General features: G+C 33.7%; 2 protein-coding genes across 5 annotated transcripts; one reads left to right on the top strand and one right to left on the bottom strand.

Annotated features, from left to right (window-relative positions):
* Nucleotides 1–2,138: 2,138 nt before the first annotated feature.
* Nucleotides 2,139–5,440, bottom strand: LOC107637720 (replication protein A 70 kDa DNA-binding subunit C-like). The gene is made up of 12 exons (XM_088484498.1): nt 5,390–5,440; nt 4,989–5,006; nt 4,810–4,902; nt 4,598–4,604; nt 4,400–4,503; nt 3,697–3,964; nt 3,532–3,586; nt 3,294–3,415; nt 3,119–3,203; nt 2,888–3,020; nt 2,350–2,460; nt 2,139–2,252 (listed from the first exon to the last, which is right to left on the bottom strand). Exons 1-12 carry the CDS (start codon nt 5,438–5,440, stop codon nt 2,139–2,141), a joined length of 1,161 nt encoding a protein of 386 aa, XP_088340624.1.
* Nucleotides 5,441–11,845: 6,405 nt separating this feature from the next.
* LOC107636330 (pentatricopeptide repeat-containing protein At3g51320) lies at nt 11,846–17,112 on the top strand. Of its 4 annotated transcripts, XM_088483086.1 has the most exons (4): nt 11,846–12,110; nt 12,883–13,878; nt 14,685–14,911; nt 15,001–17,112. In XM_088483086.1, the coding sequence occupies exons 3-4, from the start codon at nt 14,768–14,770 to the stop codon at nt 16,750–16,752; spliced, it is 1,896 nt and encodes a 631-aa protein (XP_088339212.1). In that variant the 5' UTR covers nt 11,846–12,110; nt 12,883–13,878; nt 14,685–14,767; the 3' UTR covers nt 16,753–17,112. The 4 variants fall into 4 exon arrangements, with proteins under 4 accessions (XP_088339212.1, XP_088339213.1, XP_020976660.1 ...); XM_088483087.1 differs by lacking the exon at nt 12,883–13,878 and having other exon boundaries at nt 14,734–14,911; XM_021121001.2 differs by lacking the exon at nt 12,883–13,878.
* The last annotated feature ends 4,574 nt before the right edge of the window (nt 17,113–21,686 follow it).

Genomic DNA, 21,686 nt, shown 5'->3' with positions numbered 1-21,686 from the left:
TAATAGTTAAAGTAAACCTTTTAGGTATAAAACTGCAAAAAAATGTTAGTAAATCAACAAACGAATGTGTTATTACATATAAACCAAAAGAACTTAAAATATAATTTAACAAAAACAAAATTGGACAGGGATAAAATACTTAAAGATATTATTATATCTGACAAAATAAAAGTTGAACTCTGATAAACATTCTGGGATACGTCAACTAAATTTTTTAAAAGATAAAAATGAACAGAAACATTGGAAACATATAAAATAAATAGATAAATTATTAGAAACATAATGATTAACTACAAAAATATAGGTAGAGCAAAAAAAATTACCCGAATAATCATTCAAATACACAACAGGCGTCGAGGAATGGAGCACCTCTAAAAGATTAGAAAAGGAACAAAATTACAAAGACTCCGATGGATATAAAATCATTGAAAATTCGACCAAAATACTAAAAATATCACAAAAGTAAAATCAATACCGACCTCTTGCATTTCGATTGTGACTTTGTGTTCGCTTTCTTTTCAAAGAATTTCTCCTATATTCTCTAGCACGAACAGAATTATGAGACATCTTTGTTACGCGTACTAAACAAAACAAGAGTTTGAAACACAAGCCACAAAAACTACCCCTAATTCATTGCCAAAAAGGCATCAACATTGTTAAGTACCCATGAAAAAACAAGTATTAAAAAAAAGGGGGGTCGCTAGGAAAAGAAATTGTCAATCTATTCACTGACAAATTTTTTTTCTTTTCTTGGGGGAGTAAGTGTTGAAGTTAACTTTATCAAAGCTAAACACACCAAGAAAGAACTTACATAACCATACATAGCTTTGATAAGGGAGAAAAGCAAAAAAAAAAAAAAAGTATTCTAATCAACACCAATAACTAATTGACATGAAAAGATAAAGTTGTACAACAATGAACAAATAAAAATTAAAAACTGCTGCATTTCATGAAAATATTGATAGTGATATGAACAATTACATATGGCTATCTCTCCTATGATAAGGAGGATTCCAACATCTGACTACCTATCCTAGTATGTAACCTAAACAGGCTACAACATTGAAAATGTGTCCAATCCCTAGCAAAGTCACTATTACAAAAAAAGGGGGTTGAGAATAGACATACTTGACACATAACCGGACCCAACACAAAAGGAAAACCCCTATATCTGACAATCCTATTTGTTGGACACAATCCAAAAAAGTCAAACCAAAATAGCATCCAGCCAGCATGATTACATTTCGATCTATTTGGAATCACAAGCCTTCTTAAACACTTATAAATATACTATATAAAAGACCTACACCTACACATAGCAGCTCAATTCCACACCTTCAATCACACCCCCATTAACCTTGGCAACCTTGGACCCATGCCCATCTGCAACAGTAGCCGCTTCTTCAAATTGGGGATTCAAATTCCTCTTGCCATTGGGTGACAACATCATTTTCATGAGTAAGCTTTTCTCCGTATTGGCAATGTGCATGGAGAACGTGGGACAGCACCTCCTGTGAGAAACAAAATAACAAACCTATGAAAGTCACTCAAGATTGCAAAATCTATTTAGAAACAGCACACATAGGAAGGAGAAAAAAATTTATATAACAGAACCTGAGTTTCCTTTTCTGGTGAGCTAAGCAATATATCCAGTTCAGCAAAAAGATCATCACTAACAGTATCATTGGTGGGTGTTTTCTCATCTTTCCCATCTTCACCATTAATTAAGGCAGCAAACTCAGTCCCTCCAGAAACAGCAGGCTATTTTTCAGCCAGAAAATCTATAAGAACTGGGGATTTAGATAAAATCCTACAACACTCACCAGCAACTTTTTCACTTTTGATACAAGTCTTTGATGACTCCTCCTTAATACCAATATCCCCTTTTCCACACGGGACAGATTTGTGTAAATCAGGCTCCTATTCACATGGCATAAGAGTTTAAAGATACATTACACCATAAGAAAAATTCACCAAAGCAGAATATAAAAAAAAAGAAAGAACAAAACATGAATTTACACAATCTAAGGATAATTATAAGTATATGTAACCTTTTTTGGAGTAGACTTGTCATCAGCATCATAATTGGGAAGTTCAAACATGGTAATAATGGTGGGATCATCACATATTCTCCTAACTCAGAAAGTGCCATAAAATGTATCATGTAGGACACCTTTGATATCAACCTTCAGCAGTAACTTCTTTCCAATGAGCCCTTGGAAAATGGGAGGATAAGTATCCCCACATGTAAGCTATTTTGAAAGTAATACATAGGAAATACAGAGTTTAAATAACACATATCACATCCCATAAAGTGAACAACACAAAAAAGACAAACTAAGTACATACACTGGCATCTCTTTGAACCTCAGTAAACAAGTCAGCACATGATTTCTTAAGCAAATAAGATGCCTCACGATCAAAGAAAAGGAAAATACCCTCCCCCACTATGATCTTCAACTGTTATTTTAAATTTAAATCTGAAGAGAGGAAAAAAAATGAACACAATGATTCAGAAAAAATAATACCAAGAAACATTATTTTTACAAACAATCCACAAGACAAAATAAAAATACATTTTGAACAAAATTTCTGACCTTGGAGTGACATTAGTTATATGCTTCAAACAGAAATCATAGTAATATGCACCATTCTGAGGATAGATACCCTTTCCACACACACAAGCAGAATACCACCAGCCTCCATCCTCAACAATACCTTGGATTGTACCAAAAATGATAAAAGAACCCTCCTATCTAAACGGCATTTCAGAATTTGTTAACAATATGAATGAAAAATCAGATCTGAAAATTGTTGTTTGATTTTCTTTTTCAGTTCATTTGTGCATAAAATAAACATAAACACAACTAACTCAAAAGAAGACAACCTGATTGTTATCTTGAAGCTCTTCAATGGTGCATTTTCTAGTTAAACGCATGAAATCATCTTCCAAGGACACAACTTTACCCTCATTTGCAATAAACAGTGGCTGGGTACCATTCACACCTTGCTCAATCATACTAAAAGAAAAAAAATTATGCAAATACTTGTACTTGTTACCCCAGATTGGCTGTAAATAAAGAATACAATAAAAATCAACAAAATAAACCATCCTAACCTCTGCCTGAACTCAACAACTTCAGGAAGATCAGGATTAAATAACATTTGAGTGGCATACATCACATTTTGAAGGCCTACTTGACCTACACAGGAACACAGAAAGAGTCAAGCAAAAGTTTATTGGAGACAACACCTAGAGCAGCAATGAGATTTACAGAAAACAAACAATGTACCCCTAAAGAACTTGACTTTTGCAAGTTGAATGACTACAACAGGCTGCCCCACATAACCGGAGGCAAGGAAATGATTTACTTGATTAACATAGTCCCCAAACAATTCACATCGCAACGTAAGACTGAAACTCAAAACATAACAAAGAATGAAACAGAAAATAAGGAGAAGAAGTGATTAAAACATAAAGAAAAACCAGCAGGAATGACTTAATCAACATACTCTTTCGAAGTTAATTACAGCACAATCATTTTCACAATTTTCCCCTCTTTTGCATATTCTTTCTCTTCTCCAACTGAAGTTAAAAGACCAATAACATATATTCCAAATAAACACAACCTATTAAATATTCAAAGCATTTGTTAAAAAAACTTAAATAACAACAGACAAAGAAGATAGACACACCAACTAAAAAATCATAATCTTCGGTCATGTTCAGCAGCTCAGAAAAAGGAAACATGTTGAAACAAGTCTTAGGGATAACATCTTCATCAACAGCTACAACAGTGGTTCGGTGAAGGAAAACCAATTTGAATTCATGAGAAGTTGCTCTATAACTACCATGATTTGACACAACAGTAAAGTATGCCATTCTATAAACTTGACCCTCAACTATAAGATCCTTAAACCTATTAAGGAGTGGTTTCTTAACTGTAGCTTGAATTTTTCCACACTAGAAATCTAACAAAAGAACAAAATCAGATTAGTGAAACACATAATTTAAAATTGAAAATTTAAAAAACAAGTAACACCATATTTAAAAGAGAAGCTAATAGGGGCTAACATGCTCATCAATGAGAATCATCTCCATTGAGTTAGGAACCTCATGGTTACCAAAAGAGGGTACAACCCAAAGCCTTAGAACCCTAACTTTCAGCCTCTAAGCCTCTCTAGAAGGATGCATCTTAGAAATCATATCAAATGGAGGAGGCATTGCAGTAAAAAAAAAAAGGAGATAAACAGAGTTGATGAAATAGATCAAAATGAAAACAGAAAAATTCTGAAATAGATAGAGCTTAGGAGGAAATAGAAGAGAGCAGAATGTTTGTGCATTGAATGTGGTCCACCAACAATCCTTTTATAGAAAAAAACCAACACACAAACTCACCTTTTTTAATTCAAATTGAGGATGGAAATGGAGAGAAAACGAAATCTGAGTCCATATGCATCTCCATTCAATGGCATAAAGACAACTAATCATAGGAGCAAAACCTGAACCAATACAAAAAAAAGGAAAAACAAGTGAAACTTTCAAGAAATCAAGAAATAAGGAGCAAAAAATTAGATATCACACCATACCTACTACAGTGTACCTACATGTCATTACACCATAGGGAAGACAATCATCAACTACCCCAAACAATGATTCTACTCAAGGCAATGAGAGTTGGTAAATGTTTTAGGTAGGGATAGATTGGAAACAGCAAATCAATGGGAAAAGAAAGTATAGACAAACATCAATAAAAATCTGTCAATCACATCAACATTCAGGAAATGGATGAGATTGAAACCTCATACCTTGATACTGATTCCAAAATTTCCAATGAAGAATATATAGCACAACCTTATTATGTGTGCAGTAAACATTTTCATGGGAAAACCAGCTGATATCTAAAATTTTTTTTTCACAAACACCAAAAAAATGTAATGCAATTCAGTTGAACTTAAAAAATAAATAAATGACCAGTAGGTTATACATCAATTTCTGTCAACACCTGAACAGAACAGAATGGAATTCGGAATGTAAAACTTGAATGGGAGTGGCAAAAGCATATTCCTTTATCAAAGAAGCACAAGAATTCATAACAATCAGCTCTACTTCTATGCAACAGGGGAAATATACAGCAGTCTTTGCATAACCAATAAAGAATTCAAATGCAAGTGACGTGACTAACAAAAGGTTTCTTCAAAATGCAAATAAATCACTAAGAAGCTATCAATCAATTGGTATCAATCACATCACCACTCATCAAATACACTACCTAGAAGAGAATTCCCTAGTAACACAAACAATGGAGCGATGCCATCTGATTGTGAGAAAGCCACTTTCTTCTTATCAATCACATCACCACTGACCAAATAGATAGAAACCCCATACCTTGATACGGATACAAACATTTTCAGTGAACAATGTATGGCAGAACATCATTTTCCGTGCAGAACAGATCTTCAAGGGAAGATAACCTAATCAACGTATAGGTATTTGGAGGAGGGAATTCCTTGTTAGTCAAAAAGTTCTTTTATACAAACAAGAAAAAATGGAATGAAATTGACCTAAAATCAAATCAAACTATATAAAGGAACAACCAGCAAGCTATACATCAATTTCTGTGAATGACATGACTACCAATAGAACATATTAGGTACAAAACCCATTCCCTCATCATGATTCACACAACCCACATGCAACCACCAATTCACTTGATGTAAACTTGATGGATTTGTTGAATATACAGAAAATAAGAAAATAAAAATAGATTCATGAAATTTTAATATTGCATTCAATGGGTCTACTCTCAATATAATTATGAGAGTGCTTCATAAAATTTGAAATCAAACATAAAATGAAAGAACATGATCCTAAATACAGAAAACAGTATAAAAACTAAATGGATTTGTTGAATATATACAAAGTAAAAGATTAAAAATAGATTCATCAGTTGATATATAGAATTTAATGGGTCTACTTTGGATATAATTAAATGAAGCACACAAATGCATCACAATTAGTTCTACTTGTATGACAGAGGCTCACCTTTTTTAATTCAAATTGAATATGAAAATGCAGGGAAAACAAAATATGAGTCCATATCCATCTCCATTCAATGCCATAGAGACAACTAATGAGAGACGCAAAACCTGAATAAACACAAAAACAGCAAGAACAAGTGAAACTTTCAAGAAATCACGAAATAGGGACCAAATCACCCCATACCTGCTACAGTGCACCTACATGTCATTTCACCATAGGGAAGGCAGTCATCAACTACCCCAAACAATCATTGTACTCATGGCATTGAGAGTTGGTAAATGTCTTAGTTAGGCATACATTGGAAACAGCAAATGAATTGGAAAAAAAAGTATATAGATAAACTGGAAAAAAATATACACAAACATGAATAAAAATCTGTCAATCACATAACCACCAATAGAATACATTAGCTACAAAACCAATTCCTTGATAATGATTCTCACAACCCACATGCAACCAGCAATTCATAATAGGTAAACTTAATGGATTTGATGGACATACCTAAAAAAAAAAAGAAAGATCCATCAATGGGATTATTTAATCAGAATTGAAATGGGAATGCAAGACTTGAACAGTAGAGGATGCAATTCGGAGTGCAAAAAAAATTGAATGGGAGTGGAAAAATCATATTCCTTTATCAAAGAAGCACAAAAATTCATGACAATCAGCTCTACTTCTATGCAAAAAAAGGAAAGATCCATCAATGGGATTATTGAATCAGAATTGAAATCGGAATGCAAAACTTGAACAGCAGAGAATGGAATTAGGAGTGCAAAAAAATTGAATGGCAGTGGAAAAAGTATCTTCCTTTATCAAAGAAACAAAAAAAATCATGACAATCAGCTCTAGTTCTATATAATCAAAATGCAAATAAATCACAAAGAACCTATCAATCAATTCCTATCAATCACATCACCACTCATCAAATAGACTACCTAGAAGAGAATTCCATAGTAACATCAAATTGGGAATCCAAAAGTTGAAAAGGAGAAGCTGGGTGTATAAATTTTGATTATGAATACAAAATAAAATTAGAAATTGCTAGATTTAGCCCAAAAAATCCAAATAGATTAGTGAATCAAAATGGAAATTGGAATGCAAAAGTTGAATAGGAGAGAATGAAATTAGGAATGAATTGACCTAAAATCAAATCAAACTATATAAAGGAACAACCAGCAAGCTATACATCAATTCTTGTCAATCACATCACTACCAATAGAACAGATTAGGTAGAAAATCCATTCCCTCGTCATGATTCACACAGCCCACATGTAACCACCAAATCACTTGATCTAAACTTAATAGATTCCTTGAATATACACAAAATTAAAGAATAAAAATAGATTCATGAAATTTTAATATCCCATTCAATGGGTCTACTCTCAATATAATTATGAGAGTGCTTCATAAAATTTGAAATCAAAGATAAATAACAGAACATGATTCTGAATAGAGAAAACAGTATAAAACTCAATGGATTTGTTGATTATACACAAAGTAAAAAAAATAGATTCATCAGTTTTCAATATAGGATTTAATGGGTCTACTTTGGATATAATTAAATAAAGCACACAAATGCATGACAATTAGCTCTACTTGTATGAAAGAGGTGAAATATACAACACTTTTTTGCATAACAAATAAAGAATTGAAATGCAAGTGACTTGACTAACAAAAGGTTTCATCAATATAATTATTTAAGTTCTTCATAAAATTTTACATCAAACATAAGTAAGAGAATTTTGATTCTGAATGCAGAAAAACTTATAAATTGCTACATTCAGTGCAAACAATTCAAAGGGATTAGGAATAGGAGAATTGATAATCACATGAAATTCTAAACAAGGAAACAAAGAAGATGAAACAGATTCATAGACCATACTCAACGTTAACAACAACTGGGAAAGAATGTAACCAACAACATGAACCCACACACAAACCAAGTCACATACACAACTTTCAAATTACAATTTTCAGAAACCCTACACAATAAGATCTGGAATAACAGTGAAACAGATACCAAAAAGGATCAGAATTTGCAAAATTAGGAATTCACAAACCCTACAAAATAATATCTCGCCTAACCATCGAACAGATAGCAAACATGATCAGAATTTGCACAATTAGAAATTTCAGAAACCCTAGACAATAGAATCTCGGTTAACCATGGAACAGATACAAAAAATGATCACATTTTGCACAATTTGGAATTTCTCAAACCCTAGACAATTGAATCTGGGTTAACCCTGCAACAGTAACCAAGATTGATCAGAAGAAAGTACACAATGAAGGGAAAGAAACAGGATGAAGAGGAAAATAGGTTTGAAGGCACCTGATTGATTGATCGGAGATCTTCCATTTGAGCCTCCACTGGAAAATGGCTAAGCTGGATGAACGGCGACGAACCAAAGTCCCAGGAAAACAGGGCTCCTGAACAGAGCTTCCTACGGCAGAGTAAGGAGAAGAAAGCAAAGCTCGTAGGGTTTCAAGTAATCATTACTTGTTCAAACAAATCAATAGAGAAGGTAGGTTGCGTGAAACACTCGCTGAAAGGGAAGGTAGGTTGCGTGAGCGAGGAGATGAAACGGATGACTGACAGCGATTTGACAGAGGAGCACATGCACCCCCTGAAGATCAGAAGCCACGCTGGAGGGGATGCCACCGTGGAGGAGAGGCGCCACCTGGGAGTAGAACCGGCATGAAACACGGAGAGATGGCCATGTCAGAGATAAAACCACGGCTATCTATTGTTTGATAGATTATACTTTTACGGTAACAAGGACTTATCAATTATGCATATCCGCATTACATGACCAGAAAAAATTTTGGATGATAATTCCTTAGTTAATGGATCAACTATCATCATATCAGTACCAATATGCTCAATAGATATTTTTTGTTTCTGTACTTCTTCCTTAACTGTCAAGTACTTTAAATCCATGTGTTTTGCACCCTTAGAGTACTTGTCATTCTTAGAAAAGAAAACAGCTGCAGAATTATCTCAATAAAGCCTTAGTAGCTTAGCTATACTTTCAATGATACTAAGCCTTAAGATAAAATTCCGCAACCACAATACTTGAACATGGCTTCAAAGCATGCCACAAATTTTGCCTTTATAGTAGAAGTAGCAATAATAGATTTTTTTGCACTTTTTCATGAAATAACTCCTCTAGCCAATATAAAGACATAGCCAAAAATTAACCTTCTCGAATCTATACATCCAACAAAATCTGAATCTGAATAGCCAACCATTTTAAAGCCATTTGATTTTTTGTAAGTGAGCATGTATTTTTTGGTGCCTTATAAATACTTAAGGACTTTCTTTGTAGATATTTTTTGCGTCAAATAAACCGGTTGTTTATGAACAAAAAAAATGTTATGACTATTCATAACATTTTTTGTGGGTCCAATGACATTCTCTTTATTGGGCTTTGCTATCAAAGAGAACTTTTTATCCGACTAAATTATTACCCAAAATGGATCTATTTGATTTTTACATGTTCTGACAAAAAAAATAGTCTTTATGCTATGAAAATAAATATTAGAGTCATAACAGAAAAAAAGGAAAGAATTTAGAGAGGAGAGAAAAGAAAGAGAAAAGAAAGAAAGGAGATAATAGTAGATCACTTGAGATGGTTTCAATCAAATTATTATGTTATATATAAAATACTTTAAAAAATTATTTAGTCAATGCTGATTGAATTAGGTTACATCTATAATTATTTTATTAATTTAAATATTAAAATTCAATTTTAATCTAAAATATTTATAATAAAATATTTATAACTCTTTACACATTGTTATTGTTCTATTTCTATTTATGTTCTATTAAAGTTTAATGTCAAATTAGGCCATGTAGTTTGTCTTTATATGAAGTTAATAGTTAAAAATTATTAGATGATTTGAAAATTTTGACTAAATTATCATCTAACAATTCTCAACTATCAACTTCACATGAAGATAATTGCGCGTAAGTCTTTGCTTTTAAATTAAATGTAATTATTCTATTTTATTTGCTTTATTAGTAGCAAATAGATTACTTTAATATCAAAAAAATTTTAAGAGAGAATTTTATTAGAGTCATTTTTTATAATAATAATAATAGAAATTAGGAAAAAATATTAATAGCGGATATTAAATATTTTTAATTTTTATTTAAAAAATGAATATAGACAATGAATTAGGCGCATCATTTATAGAGGTTTGGCCACTCGAATTGCATTGTTTGGCTGAGCGATGACCTGAACACGCTGGGAGAGTGAAGAGAGAGTAGAGGCATGTTCATCAATGGCGATTAAATGGTCAAACTGTCTATGCCAACCTCCAAATGAATAGCCAGTGTCTCATCTCAACAACTTCAACTTCTTCTCCTCACTCTCCCGGCGTGTTCAGGTCACCACTTAGCCAAGCAATGTAATTTAGATGGGCAAACCTCTTTAAATATTGCGCCTAATTTGTTGCCTATATTTATTTTTTTAATAAAAATTAAAAGTGTTTAATGTTCGTTACCAACATTTTTTTCTAATTTTTATTATTATTAAAAATGACTAATAAAATTTTCTCTTAAAATTTTCTTAATATTAAAGTAATCTATTTGTTACTAATAAAGCAAATAAAATAGAATAATTACATTTAATTTAAAAATAAAGATTTACGTGTAATTATCTTCATGTGAAATTGATAGTTGAGAACTTGTTAGATGATAATTTAATCAAACATTTTAAATTATTTAATAATTTTTAACTATGAACTTCATATAAAAATAATTACATGACCTAATTTGACTTTATTAGAACATAAATAGAAATGGAACAATAACAATTTGTAAAGAGTTATAAATATTTTATTATGAATATTCTAGATTAAAATTGAATTTTAATATTTAAATTAATAGAATAATTATAGATGCAACCTAATTCAGTCAGCTAAATGTTAGATCATAGACTAAATAATTTCTTAAGTATGTTATATATAACCTAATAATTTGATTGAAATCATCTCCAATGATCTACTATTATCTCCTTTCTTTCTTTTCTCTTCCTTTTCTCTCCTTTCTAAATTCTTTACCTTTTTTCTGTTATAACTCTAATATTTATTTTCATGGCATAAAGACTATTTTTTGTCCGAACATGTAAAAATCAAGTAGATCCGTTCTAGACAATAGTTTGGTCTGATAGAAAACTCTCTTTGATAGCAAAACTCAATAAAGAGAACGTCATTGGACCCAAAAAAGTCATAACATTTTTTTTTTGTTTGTAAACGGCCGGTTTATTTAGTGCAAAAAATTTCTAGAAAAATGAAAATCAATGTTCTGAAAATTAGACTGGATTGACCAATTCAACTGAGTTAATCGAAAATTAGTCTTCTAATTGATCCGGTTGATATTTAAAATCGACCTGCAAAAACCGAAAAAAAATCGAATGTACCAATAGTTAACTGGTGAACCGACAAAATCGGACAGATTTTTTGGGTTATCGGTTCGCATTTATATATAAAAGAAAAAAACCCACAGAACCCACCCCTACCCATTTCTCTCTCTCACTCTCTGAAGACCATGGTTCTGAAAATTAGACCGAATCGACCGGTCGAACCGATTCAACCAGAAACCGACGAAAAAAATAGTCCCATCTGCTGTTTATAACCGCCTATTTGAAAACCGTTTGAAAACTGCTGAACCAGACGAGAATCGGTCGGTTGGATCGGACCGGAAACCGTCCGGTTCTGTATAAACGGCGCCGTTTTGGATTTTAAAAAAAAAAAATAAAAATGTCACTCCCGGTCACTCTCTTCCCATTCGCGAGTCTCACCCCTCATCTGAAGCCCAAAAATCAAAATTACCGAACCAAAACCCTAGCTTCCTCCTCAACGGTTCTGCCGCAGTGCCGCCACCGTCCGTGTTGTCGGCGCCGTCCGTGGCTTCCTCTTTCCCCCTATCCCGAACCCAAGCCCTCTCTTGTAGGCTATAGCTCGGCACGTCGTCCCCATCCTCCGGCTTCTCTGTTCGAGGCTTGGAGCAGCTCGCCGTCTTGTCGCCGCTCGCCGCTCGCCGTCCGTCTCTCCGTCGAAGGTTAGTGGCACTGCTTTCACTTCTTCGGTTCTTCCTTTTATGCTCTGTTGAGTGATTTCTGAATGTGAAATTGCGAATGGATTAATGGAAAGTTGGAATCCAAATCATTATTGAAATTTTGTGCTGCTGCTGTTTTTTTAATTTCTGAAATTTTTGTTGAACTGCTTCTGATTTTATGCTGGTTTAGTGTGGTTACTTTATGCTCTGTTTTGTAATGTTTGTTGCTGGATGGTGATTGTTCTTGATTCTTGGCTCTGTTTAGTCTCTTGTGCTGTTGGTAATGGTGTTTTTGATTGGGTTTATCCTTTGAGAGGTACTGTTAGTGTGGTCTGGTGCTGTGTAGTCTCTGTTTAGTCTCTTGTTGAACTGCCAGTGCTGCTACCTCTGTTGCTGTTTCTGTCGTGCCTTGCCATCTTGTTACCACTGATTTCATCTGCCCTCGTTCTTGTTCTACTTCAAAATCATGCTAAATTTGTTTTGAATATGTTTATAAATAATAAGATTAGACATTGATTTTTCTGATTATGGTTTTGGTCTGTATATGATGTTGTTCAAATTTCATGATTTTGTTACTGGCTCCTGAAAGTTGGATTTATTTTTCTAATATGCTTAACATCAGAAAGATTTGAAAGAGTTTGTTACTCTTTATTAAGAATGTGCTGAAACTTTGTTAAAATTTGGCTGAAAATTTTGTTATAAGTTAGATAAATAGATAGATAGATGGGATATGCCAAACTGAAACTTGAAGGTGGAGAATGTTTCTTATGTCCAGCTGCTTATAGGGAGTGAAAATGGCATGTTACCTCAAAGAGGAATGTTGGCAACCCCAAGAATGGCAAGCCTTAGGAGCTTGATGAGGCTTGTCACCCTTCATTGTCCCTTTTCATGGATGAGATCAAGATTGGATGAAATCAATAACAACAACATTAACAACAAGAGTTCTTTGCCTTCTGATTCAATGATAATTTGGTATCTTGCCCTTGAGACTGGGAATTTCTGGTTACATTATTGGCTGTTGCTGATTTATCATGCTATGATGCTGAGCTTAGCTATGAGTAGATGATTGAATATTTGTTATTGATTTGGTTAATTCAATGAATTTTTTTTTTTTGGTTTTTTGTGACTATCTTAACGAGTTCAATAGTGATATATTGAATGATATTGTTAATAATTATGAAATCAAATGTTAAATTAGATTTTGGTTGATGTAGTACTTTATATTTGGAAGACATTAAAATTTATGTTACACTATAACTATGTTTGAGAGTATTCATTTATAATTTATTTATTATTTTATTATAAAACGGTTTTTCCGGTTAGACCACAGTTGAACCGGTTAGACCAGTAAACCAGTGAACTAGTGACTAGAACGGTTCGATGACCGGTTCGGTTTTCAGAACCTTGCTGAGGACCCATCCCAATCCTAACCCCCTTTCTCACCCGCCGCCTTCTCCATCGGCGAACCACGTCCACCACTGTCTCCCCGCCGCCGTCGCATCTGCTCCAGTCGTCGTCTCTACTGCTCAAGCTCGTCGCAACGCTTCTCGTGTCGCCGCTCGTCTCCGTTGTCTCAGCCCTCGTCTTCTCCTCGACGTCGCTAGAAGTCGTGCTCGGAGCTATTGACGTCGTAGTCTCCATCGTGGTCGTCGTCGGCCCTGAAATTGTCGTCTCTGTCCTTGCGTCAAGTCTGTCTTCGAGCCCCTTCTCTCTCTGTCCGAGGTCACATCCTTCCTCCCTCGCCGTCACTTCCCTTCCTCCCTCGATGCCGGTAAGCACTGCTACTTCAATTTGTGTTGTTGCTGATTTTCTGAGAGAAAGTGTAGCCATTATTTTTGGAAGATAGAAAATTGTAACTCTGAAACTGAGGAAGAAGCTTCAAAGGTTCCACACCCAGAAATACTCTATAGATTACAAGTGGTTTTTTGAAATAATGGTTGATAATTGATTTGAATATTCTGTTGAATTTTGTTGCTGAGTTAATTTTGTTGATGGAGTTGAGTTGGGGTTTATGGTTGATTTGAATGTTGTTGTAATTTTGTTAATTTTGTATTCTCAAGTAAGGGTTGTTGCTGATACGATTTTGAATTTAGTTTGGATGTTGAGTTTGGATTATTTTTTGTTGTTGTTGTTGTATGCTTAGTTTTCTCTGTTTTTGGATTCTGAGTTTTTGCTATTGAATACTTAATTAAAAGTTTGTCGTTAAAATTTGTTGTGATTCTGAATTTTGTTGTTGATGGTTTGAGTTTATGTATAAGTTTGTGTTTTTCATTGTTTTTTATTATTTGATTATTAGAAATTATTGTTAATTTTTTTTATTCTAAATTTTTGTTGATTACTTGATTAGTGATTACTTTATTAAAACTTAAATTTATTTAATAATTTTTTATTTTATGAATTTTTAATGATAAAATATGAACAAATTATTGTGTAAAAGTACAAAATTTTAAATTTTATTAGTTTAGAAATCATGGAATTTGAATATTTGATATTTGTATATTAAATTTTTAATAATTTTATTTTATATTTAGTTAAACCGGTTTAACCTCTGAACCGTTGAACCAATTACTCTACCAGTTCATTGATCGGTCTGGTTCTCGCAACTTTGATGAAAACGATATGACAGAGAGAGAAAGAGAGAGAGAGAAAGAGAGAGGAGAATGGCAAGAATAAGCAAAGAGGCGATGGGTCCAGTGGGGAAGAGGCTCTCGGAGGTTTTGGTTTGTCCTCTCTCGAAGCATACCTTGAGGTACTACCAGGAAACCAATTCCCTAATCAGTAATGCCATTCCCGTTTCCTTTCCTGTCAGTTCACTTCTACCTCGCTTTCCTTTCTCAATCATAGCTTTCATCACTTCATTCTCTAATCATCCGCATATTCCGTTTAATTTTAGATAAAAAACGGGATCCCTTGCTTGGTTCCACAAGATGGGAAGATACTCGAGGAAGAAGATGGCAAGGACACAACCACAACAACTCTCTCCCCCTTCAATGCCTTCCACGCGATTCTCCAGAGTGCGTGCCACACCAACCGCCACCTCCTCCAAATTCAGGCACTCCTCACCACCACCGCCCTACTCCGCAACCCTCACATTGCACGCACCCTTCTGAGTCGCGCCTCACACCTATGCGACGTCGCTTACACCCTTTTAATCTTCCATCACTTCAACAACACCTTAGACACGTTTTGCGTCAACACAATGATCCAGGCTTATTCTAACAGCCACGTTCCTCATCAAGCTCTTGCTTTTTTCTTTAATTCTTTGCACAGTGGTTTCTTTCCCAACAGCTACACCTTTGTGCCCCTCATTGGTTCCTGTGCCAAGATGGGTTGCCTTCAATCTGGGAGGAAGTGCCACGGTCAATCCCTGAAGAATGGGGTTGATGGGGTGCTACCGGTTCAGAACTCTTTGATTCACATGTATGGGTGCTGCGGTGATATTGGAGTTGCTAGGGTAGTGTTTGACACAATGTTGAGCAGGGATTTGGTTTCGTGGAACTCGATCATTGATGGATATGTAACGGTTGGTGAATTGAATGCTGCATATGCACTGTTTGATGAAATGCCCGAAAGGAATTTGATTACTTGGAATGTTATGATTGCTGGCCATTTGAAGGCTAGGAACCCTGGCTTTGCCTTGAAGTTGTTCCGGGAGATGGGTAGGTTGGGATTGAAGGGTAATGCTAGGACTATGGTATCTGTGATTACGGCTTGTGGCCGGTCAGCTAGACTCAAGGAAGGAAGATCAGTTCACGCGAGCATCATTAGGACGTTAGCAAGGTTGAGCTTGATTATTGATACGGCTTTGATCGACATGTACTGCAAATGCAAGAGGGTGGATGTAGCACATGTAGTGTTTGAGAGGATGGCAAACAGGAATTTGGTTTCCTGGAATGCGATGATCTTGGGGCACTGCATTCGTGGAAATCCCGAAGATGGACTAAACCTATTTGATTTAATGGTTGGTATGGAGAAGATGAAGCATGAGGTTGAACTTGATAAGATTATAAGTGCAGACAGAAGTCTGGCTAGGTTATCCCCTGACGAAGTAACCTTCATTGGCATTTTGTGTGCCTGCGCTCGTGCAGAGAAGTTAACTGCGGGCAGGTTTTACTTCAAGCAAATGACTGATGTGTTCAATGTGAAGCCCAATTTTGCTCATTTTTGGTGCATGGCGAATCTTCTGGCGAACGTAGGGCTAGTTGATGAGGCAGAAGAATTCCTGAGGAACATCATAAAATTTGATGGAGATATGTCATATGAGTCATTACTATGGGCAAATTTGCTCGGTTTCTGCCATTTCAAAAGAGATGTGGACTTGGGTGAGCGAATTGCAAAACTGGTGATTGACCTGGATCCGAAGAACCTTGCCTGTTACCAGTTCCTCCTTGTCATTTATGTTGTGGCTGATCAACGGGAAAATGTTTCCATGGTGAAAAAGCTGGCGAAGGATAGGCTAGGGGTAATACCTGGAAGCACTCTTGTAGACTTGAAAAATATTGTTCACAATTTCAAGGTGTCAAATAGATGGAGAGAAGGATTCGAAGCAGTCAATAAGATGATGGATGAACTAGCTCATAGATTAGGGTTGGAAATTTTTGAGTCAGGCCAGCCACTAGTAGACCGAAGAGAAAATATTAGCTAGGATGAAGATGAGTGATAAAGCAAACCGTTTGAACAAGTAGCGGTCTATTTCACTTTTTTTTTTCTTTCTTTTAGCTCCGCTCCCTTGATTCTTTTTTGAAATTTTGCCTAGGTGATAGTTTCTCTTGTTTTGGTTCTTCCCGAGTGCACTGTAGTATACCCCTCCCAGCAGTGCATTTCTCTTTAGGCATTCACTTGAATACTAATAGATGATTCCAGTTTTGGATTGAGTTACTATATGTATAACTCGAGCTTGTAATATGGTCAAGCACTGCATACCAATATGGATTTTTCTGCTAAGCTGTTACAGTAGGATTAATTAATGAAATGGATTAGCCAATGATGCTAGAATTACGAATTTATTCAATGCGTTGATACTTTAGTTAAAGACTGTAGCCATCAGATGACTGAACTTGGGAGATTGCAATACCGATGCAAAGTGAGAGATGAAGTATGGTTATGTTTAGAAATTCTTTAGATTGATTTAAAAAGAATATCTCGTTATAAAATGCAATGTCAATTGGCAAGGGAAGAGACAAAATAATACGGATGTTCACCTTATATTTTATGGAACCCAGGACAAGATGAAATTAAAGAAAGTGACTTATTTTACCTTAATTTAATTGTTTTATGCAACAGTTAAGGGAATTATTTTATCTCTTTTGTTCACATTCAAATTTTTCAAGCTCAAACAAATTTCATTTATCAAAATTGAAAAAAATAGCTACAAAGTTTAAAAGTTTTTATATCTAGTAGTTTTAAAATTCTAATTTATAAGTTCACTAAAATAAAATGGGTGAAATCATAGTTGGATCTAAAATAATAAAAGTAAAATAAAATAAATATAAATATAAAATAAATCTTAAAATAAATATTAATAAATTGATGCATATTTGATTCAACTTGATTAATGAGAACGGTTTTAATGCAATTTGAAAATAGAAAGCATTTAATACAACTTGAAAATAGTTAGACGATTGGTTTTTCACAATCGTTAATTACTGTCTTGGTTAATTTTTAATGCATATCTTGAACAAATAGTTTAGTCATTTCTACAAAACTTTCTTTTTAATTATTTTAGATATTGCTATTGTGGGCAAATTACTTAAATGAAATAAACTAGGAAAATGTTTATTCAATTGCAACAATATATATTTGGTTACTTGTATGTCCTGAAACATATTTATATAAACCGTGGAACCCTCTCACATTTTAGCGTTTACACATAAACCGTAGTATCCTACCACGGTTTATGAAGAGAGAATAATAAACATAAACCGTGGTACCCTCCCACGGTTTATGAAGAAGAGACATACACGTATAAACCGTGGTACCTACCCAGGGTTTATGAAGAAGAGTGGTTCACATATAACATGTACTCCTCATCATACTTGTAATATTAATATGAATAAATATAATTTTAAAAAAATAGTATAAACATACAACTTGAGTATATATATTCTTTATCAGTAATTGAAATTTCACATTTTTTATTTCTCATCTTTGTTTTATATTTTCTCTAATAATAATAATAATAATAATAATAATAACAATAATAATAACACATATAGACAAACAATTTAGTATAATAGAAGTGCTAATAGGTTCCCTCTCTTATTTACTTTTATTTTCCATTTTTAAAGATAATGCCAACAAACATATATTCCTATATTTTTTAAATTAAACATATGGGAAAGTATGAGGAGCCAATGGAATATTTATACAATGCGTACAATGGATGTTTAAGGAGTATTAGACATATAACCATTAGTGTTACCTTTTTTCATTAGCTGAAGCTTTTGGGATGAGTGGTATCATGATATGGTATTAGAGTTCTAGATCCAAAAGGTCAAGAGTTCGATTCTTGCTGAACCCCAATATCAATTTAAACTTTTGGGAGGATGTTTATAAAAAAATATTGATACGACCAAGATAGTATAACTAACCTCTTCGTCGATATAACATACAAAAAATATATTTTTAAATAATACATATATATATATATAATCAAATATTTTATATTTTTTAAGTATTAACGTGAGAATGTTACTTTAATATTTTTTTACATTGTACTCTTATTCTAGTACTCTCAATAATCTTATTTTTAATATTAATTTGGAATCTAACGTTTATGATTTTATTATTATCTATGATTAATTTTTTTATTTAATTTATCTTTTTTAATGGAATCATAGTCTATATTATAAAAAATTACACTAAAACATAGTATACGAGAATTACAATTATAAAAGAGAGTAATTGATAATAACAAACATAATACACAAAAATCACAATTATAAAAGTGTATAATGTCAAACAAACAGTTGAAAAAAATAAAAATAATAAATAATAGAAAAATAAAGCTCATATAAATAGAAATAACAAGAATTTTATAAATAATACAATAATATACATAAAGGATAAAGTTGGTAAAAAGTAAATAAATAGTTAGTATCCATGGCTAAAAGCCCATTAAGAAAACGCAGAAGTTAAAAATTGTTACTTCTTGTAAACGTGGTTTTGGTAGCAGAATTACTTTTGCGTTTATGAGAAAAAAAATTTGCCAAACCAAAAATTGAAGCTTTCAAGAAGTCTAAACGTGCTTCTTCCCTTTCAACGGATTTCCCAAACACACCCCAAATACCCTAAAACTCCCAACAATGAAATCCCCCAAAGGTTCCGCGGATTGCGTATATAATTATATATACATGTAGGGGTGGCAACGGGGTGGGTAGGCGCGGGTTTTTGCTCTACCCGACCCTGCCCCGCCCTACAAAACACCCGCATCAAACCCGCCCCGTCCTACCCGCGGGTTGTAAAATGTTAAACCCTAACCCGCCCCTATAATTATTAAATCCAACAAATAAAATTAAAATTTAAAAATTATATAACCACCATTTACATACATAATATAAATTAAAATAAAAATTTATATATGATATAATATTATTAATCATTTTACTAATTATTTTATATATGTTACATATATATTATATATACCGGGGCGGGTTTAACCTAAACCCGACCCTGCCCCACCCCACTCAAGAACCCGCCCCGTTAAAACCCGCCCCGAGCGGGTAGGGACGGGGTGGGTACCCGCGGGTTCGGGTAGTGTTGCCACCCCTATATACATGTGCCCATAAATCGTGGGAGGGTACCACGGTTTATGCCCAAACATCCTTCTTCATAAACCGTGGGTGGGTAGCACAATTTATGCCCCCATTGTGGCTTCCATAATCTGTGGTAGGTTCACACGGTTTCCTTATTTGATGATTTCTTTATAAACTATGGTAGCTTACCACGGTTTGTATATATTTTCTAAAACGTGAGAGAGTTCCATGGTTTATATAAATATGTTTCAGGATTGCCCTGCTATTATAATTAGACCAATTGGTATATGGATTTTTTTGTCTCACATAGTTCGTATCAAAAGATTTAACGAAGGGGAATAAACGTGCCTTCTTCAACTCCTTAGCGTTGAGGAATACAAGGTGATAGAATACAACGAAAGGATCCCTTCATTAGTCAATACTCAATAGCAATGATGCATGGGCATTGACACGGACACGGGACACGACACGACACTGGACACGCCGACATGCAAATTTTAAAATCTTACAGGGACACGCATATATATAAAATATAAAGTATTATTTAAATAAATCGTAATGATTTTTTGATATTTTATTGATATTAAATATAAATTAAATTTTTTAATTATTTTTAATGTCTTATTTTAATTATATCAAATATTTAAAATATTTTTTTATTTTAATAAATAATAGTATATACTATATCTAAATTTATTTTAAGAATATATGTTAAGAATAAGACTGGACACACTGACACGTGATGATATTTAAGTGTGTCCAAGTGTGTTCGAAGAAAAAATTTTTATTTTTTATTAAGACACGGTTGGACATAGCAGACACGGGTGTCAAACGAGTTTCAATAAGTATCATATCTGAAATGTGTCCGACACGCCGTGCTTCATAGCTCAATAGTCAATAGCATTCGGATCCCTTTTATTACATATAATACTTCTACAATCACTTGCCAGTTGCCACTCGGTTGTTCTTCCAAAGATGCTGCAAATGTATAATAAGAATACAGCGGTGCCCAAACACCACGAAAGAACAACCAACAAAGTAGAGGAACAGAGAAATCAAACTTATTTGAAATACTTAGACGGCGCTAATAGCTCCAGTCACCATAAGTGATTAAGATCGAGCTTTTTATAAAACCCGGGGAGTACATTAAAATACGAATGAATCCTCAACATAATTTAAGTTCAATCTACTAATAAAAATTAATAATTTAATCGACTTATTTAATATCATAAAATTAGATTTTAATAGTTAAAATATTCTTTGAATTAAGCTCTACAATCAAGCAAAATAATTAATCAAATCTAACCAAATTGTTATAATCGTTTTTCACATCATGCGCTCCTTCCTTTTCCTTCTCCTACCTCTGCTACTTTTTTTTTCTTTCTACTTTTTTTTCATCTTTCTTTTTTATTATTGTCATCACCACAACCTTCAGCTCATCCTCCTCCTCCTCCTCTTTCTTTTTTCATTTGAATTTTTTCGAACTCCTCCTTCTTTTTCCTCCTTTTTCGTCATCATTATTATCAACATCGTTTTCGTTATTGTGATCAAATTACTTATTAATAATGACGACATATAAGCAGTTCAAAACAAGTATAGACCAAGTGTCCCTTATTTAAATCCAGAATGCACCGAAATTATTTAATGATGACAACACACAAATAAACTTCTACTCTTTGTTCATTATCATCATCTTTTTTTATTCATCTTCTTCTTGTTTTACCTTCTTATGATTCTTCTTGTTTTATCATCTTAACAAAAATAAAAGAAGTACATAACACTATAAAATCATTAGAAAGAGGAAGAGAAAAAAAAAGCAACAAAA

Source organism: Arachis ipaensis, chromosome B4 (assembly GCF_059453495.1).
Source record: "Arachis ipaensis isolate K30076 ecotype BB chromosome B4, ASM5945349v1, whole genome shotgun sequence".
NCBI lineage: Eukaryota > Viridiplantae > Streptophyta > Magnoliopsida > Fabales > Fabaceae > Arachis > Arachis ipaensis.
Note: the sequence above shows the minus strand (reverse complement) of the source record. Positions and strands in the feature narration are given on the sequence as shown.

What these genes read in the sequence shown, in the direction of transcription:
- LOC107636330 (XM_088483087.1), top strand. Translation starts at nt 14,768, where the DNA reads ATGGCAAGAATAAGCAAAGAGGCGATGGGTCCAGTGGGGAAGAGGCTC. An exon ending in CCATTCCCGTTTCCTTTCCT is followed by an intron (nt 14,912 to 15,000) that starts GTCAGTTCACTT and finishes GTTTAATTTTAG; the next exon opens with ATAAAAAACGGGATCCCTTG.
- LOC107637720 (XM_088484498.1), bottom strand. Translation starts at nt 5,440, where the DNA reads ATGATGTTCTGCCATACATTGTTCACTGAAAATGTTTGTATCCGTATC. An exon ending in AGCTTCAAGATAACAATCAG is followed by an intron (nt 2,461 to 2,887) that starts GTTGTCTTCTTT and finishes TTAAAATAACAG; the next exon opens with TTGAAGATCATAGTGGGGGA. An exon ending in AGGTTCAAAGAGATGCCAGT is followed by an intron (nt 2,253 to 2,349) that starts GTATGTACTTAG and finishes CTTTCAAAATAG; the next exon opens with CTTACATGTGGGGATACTTA.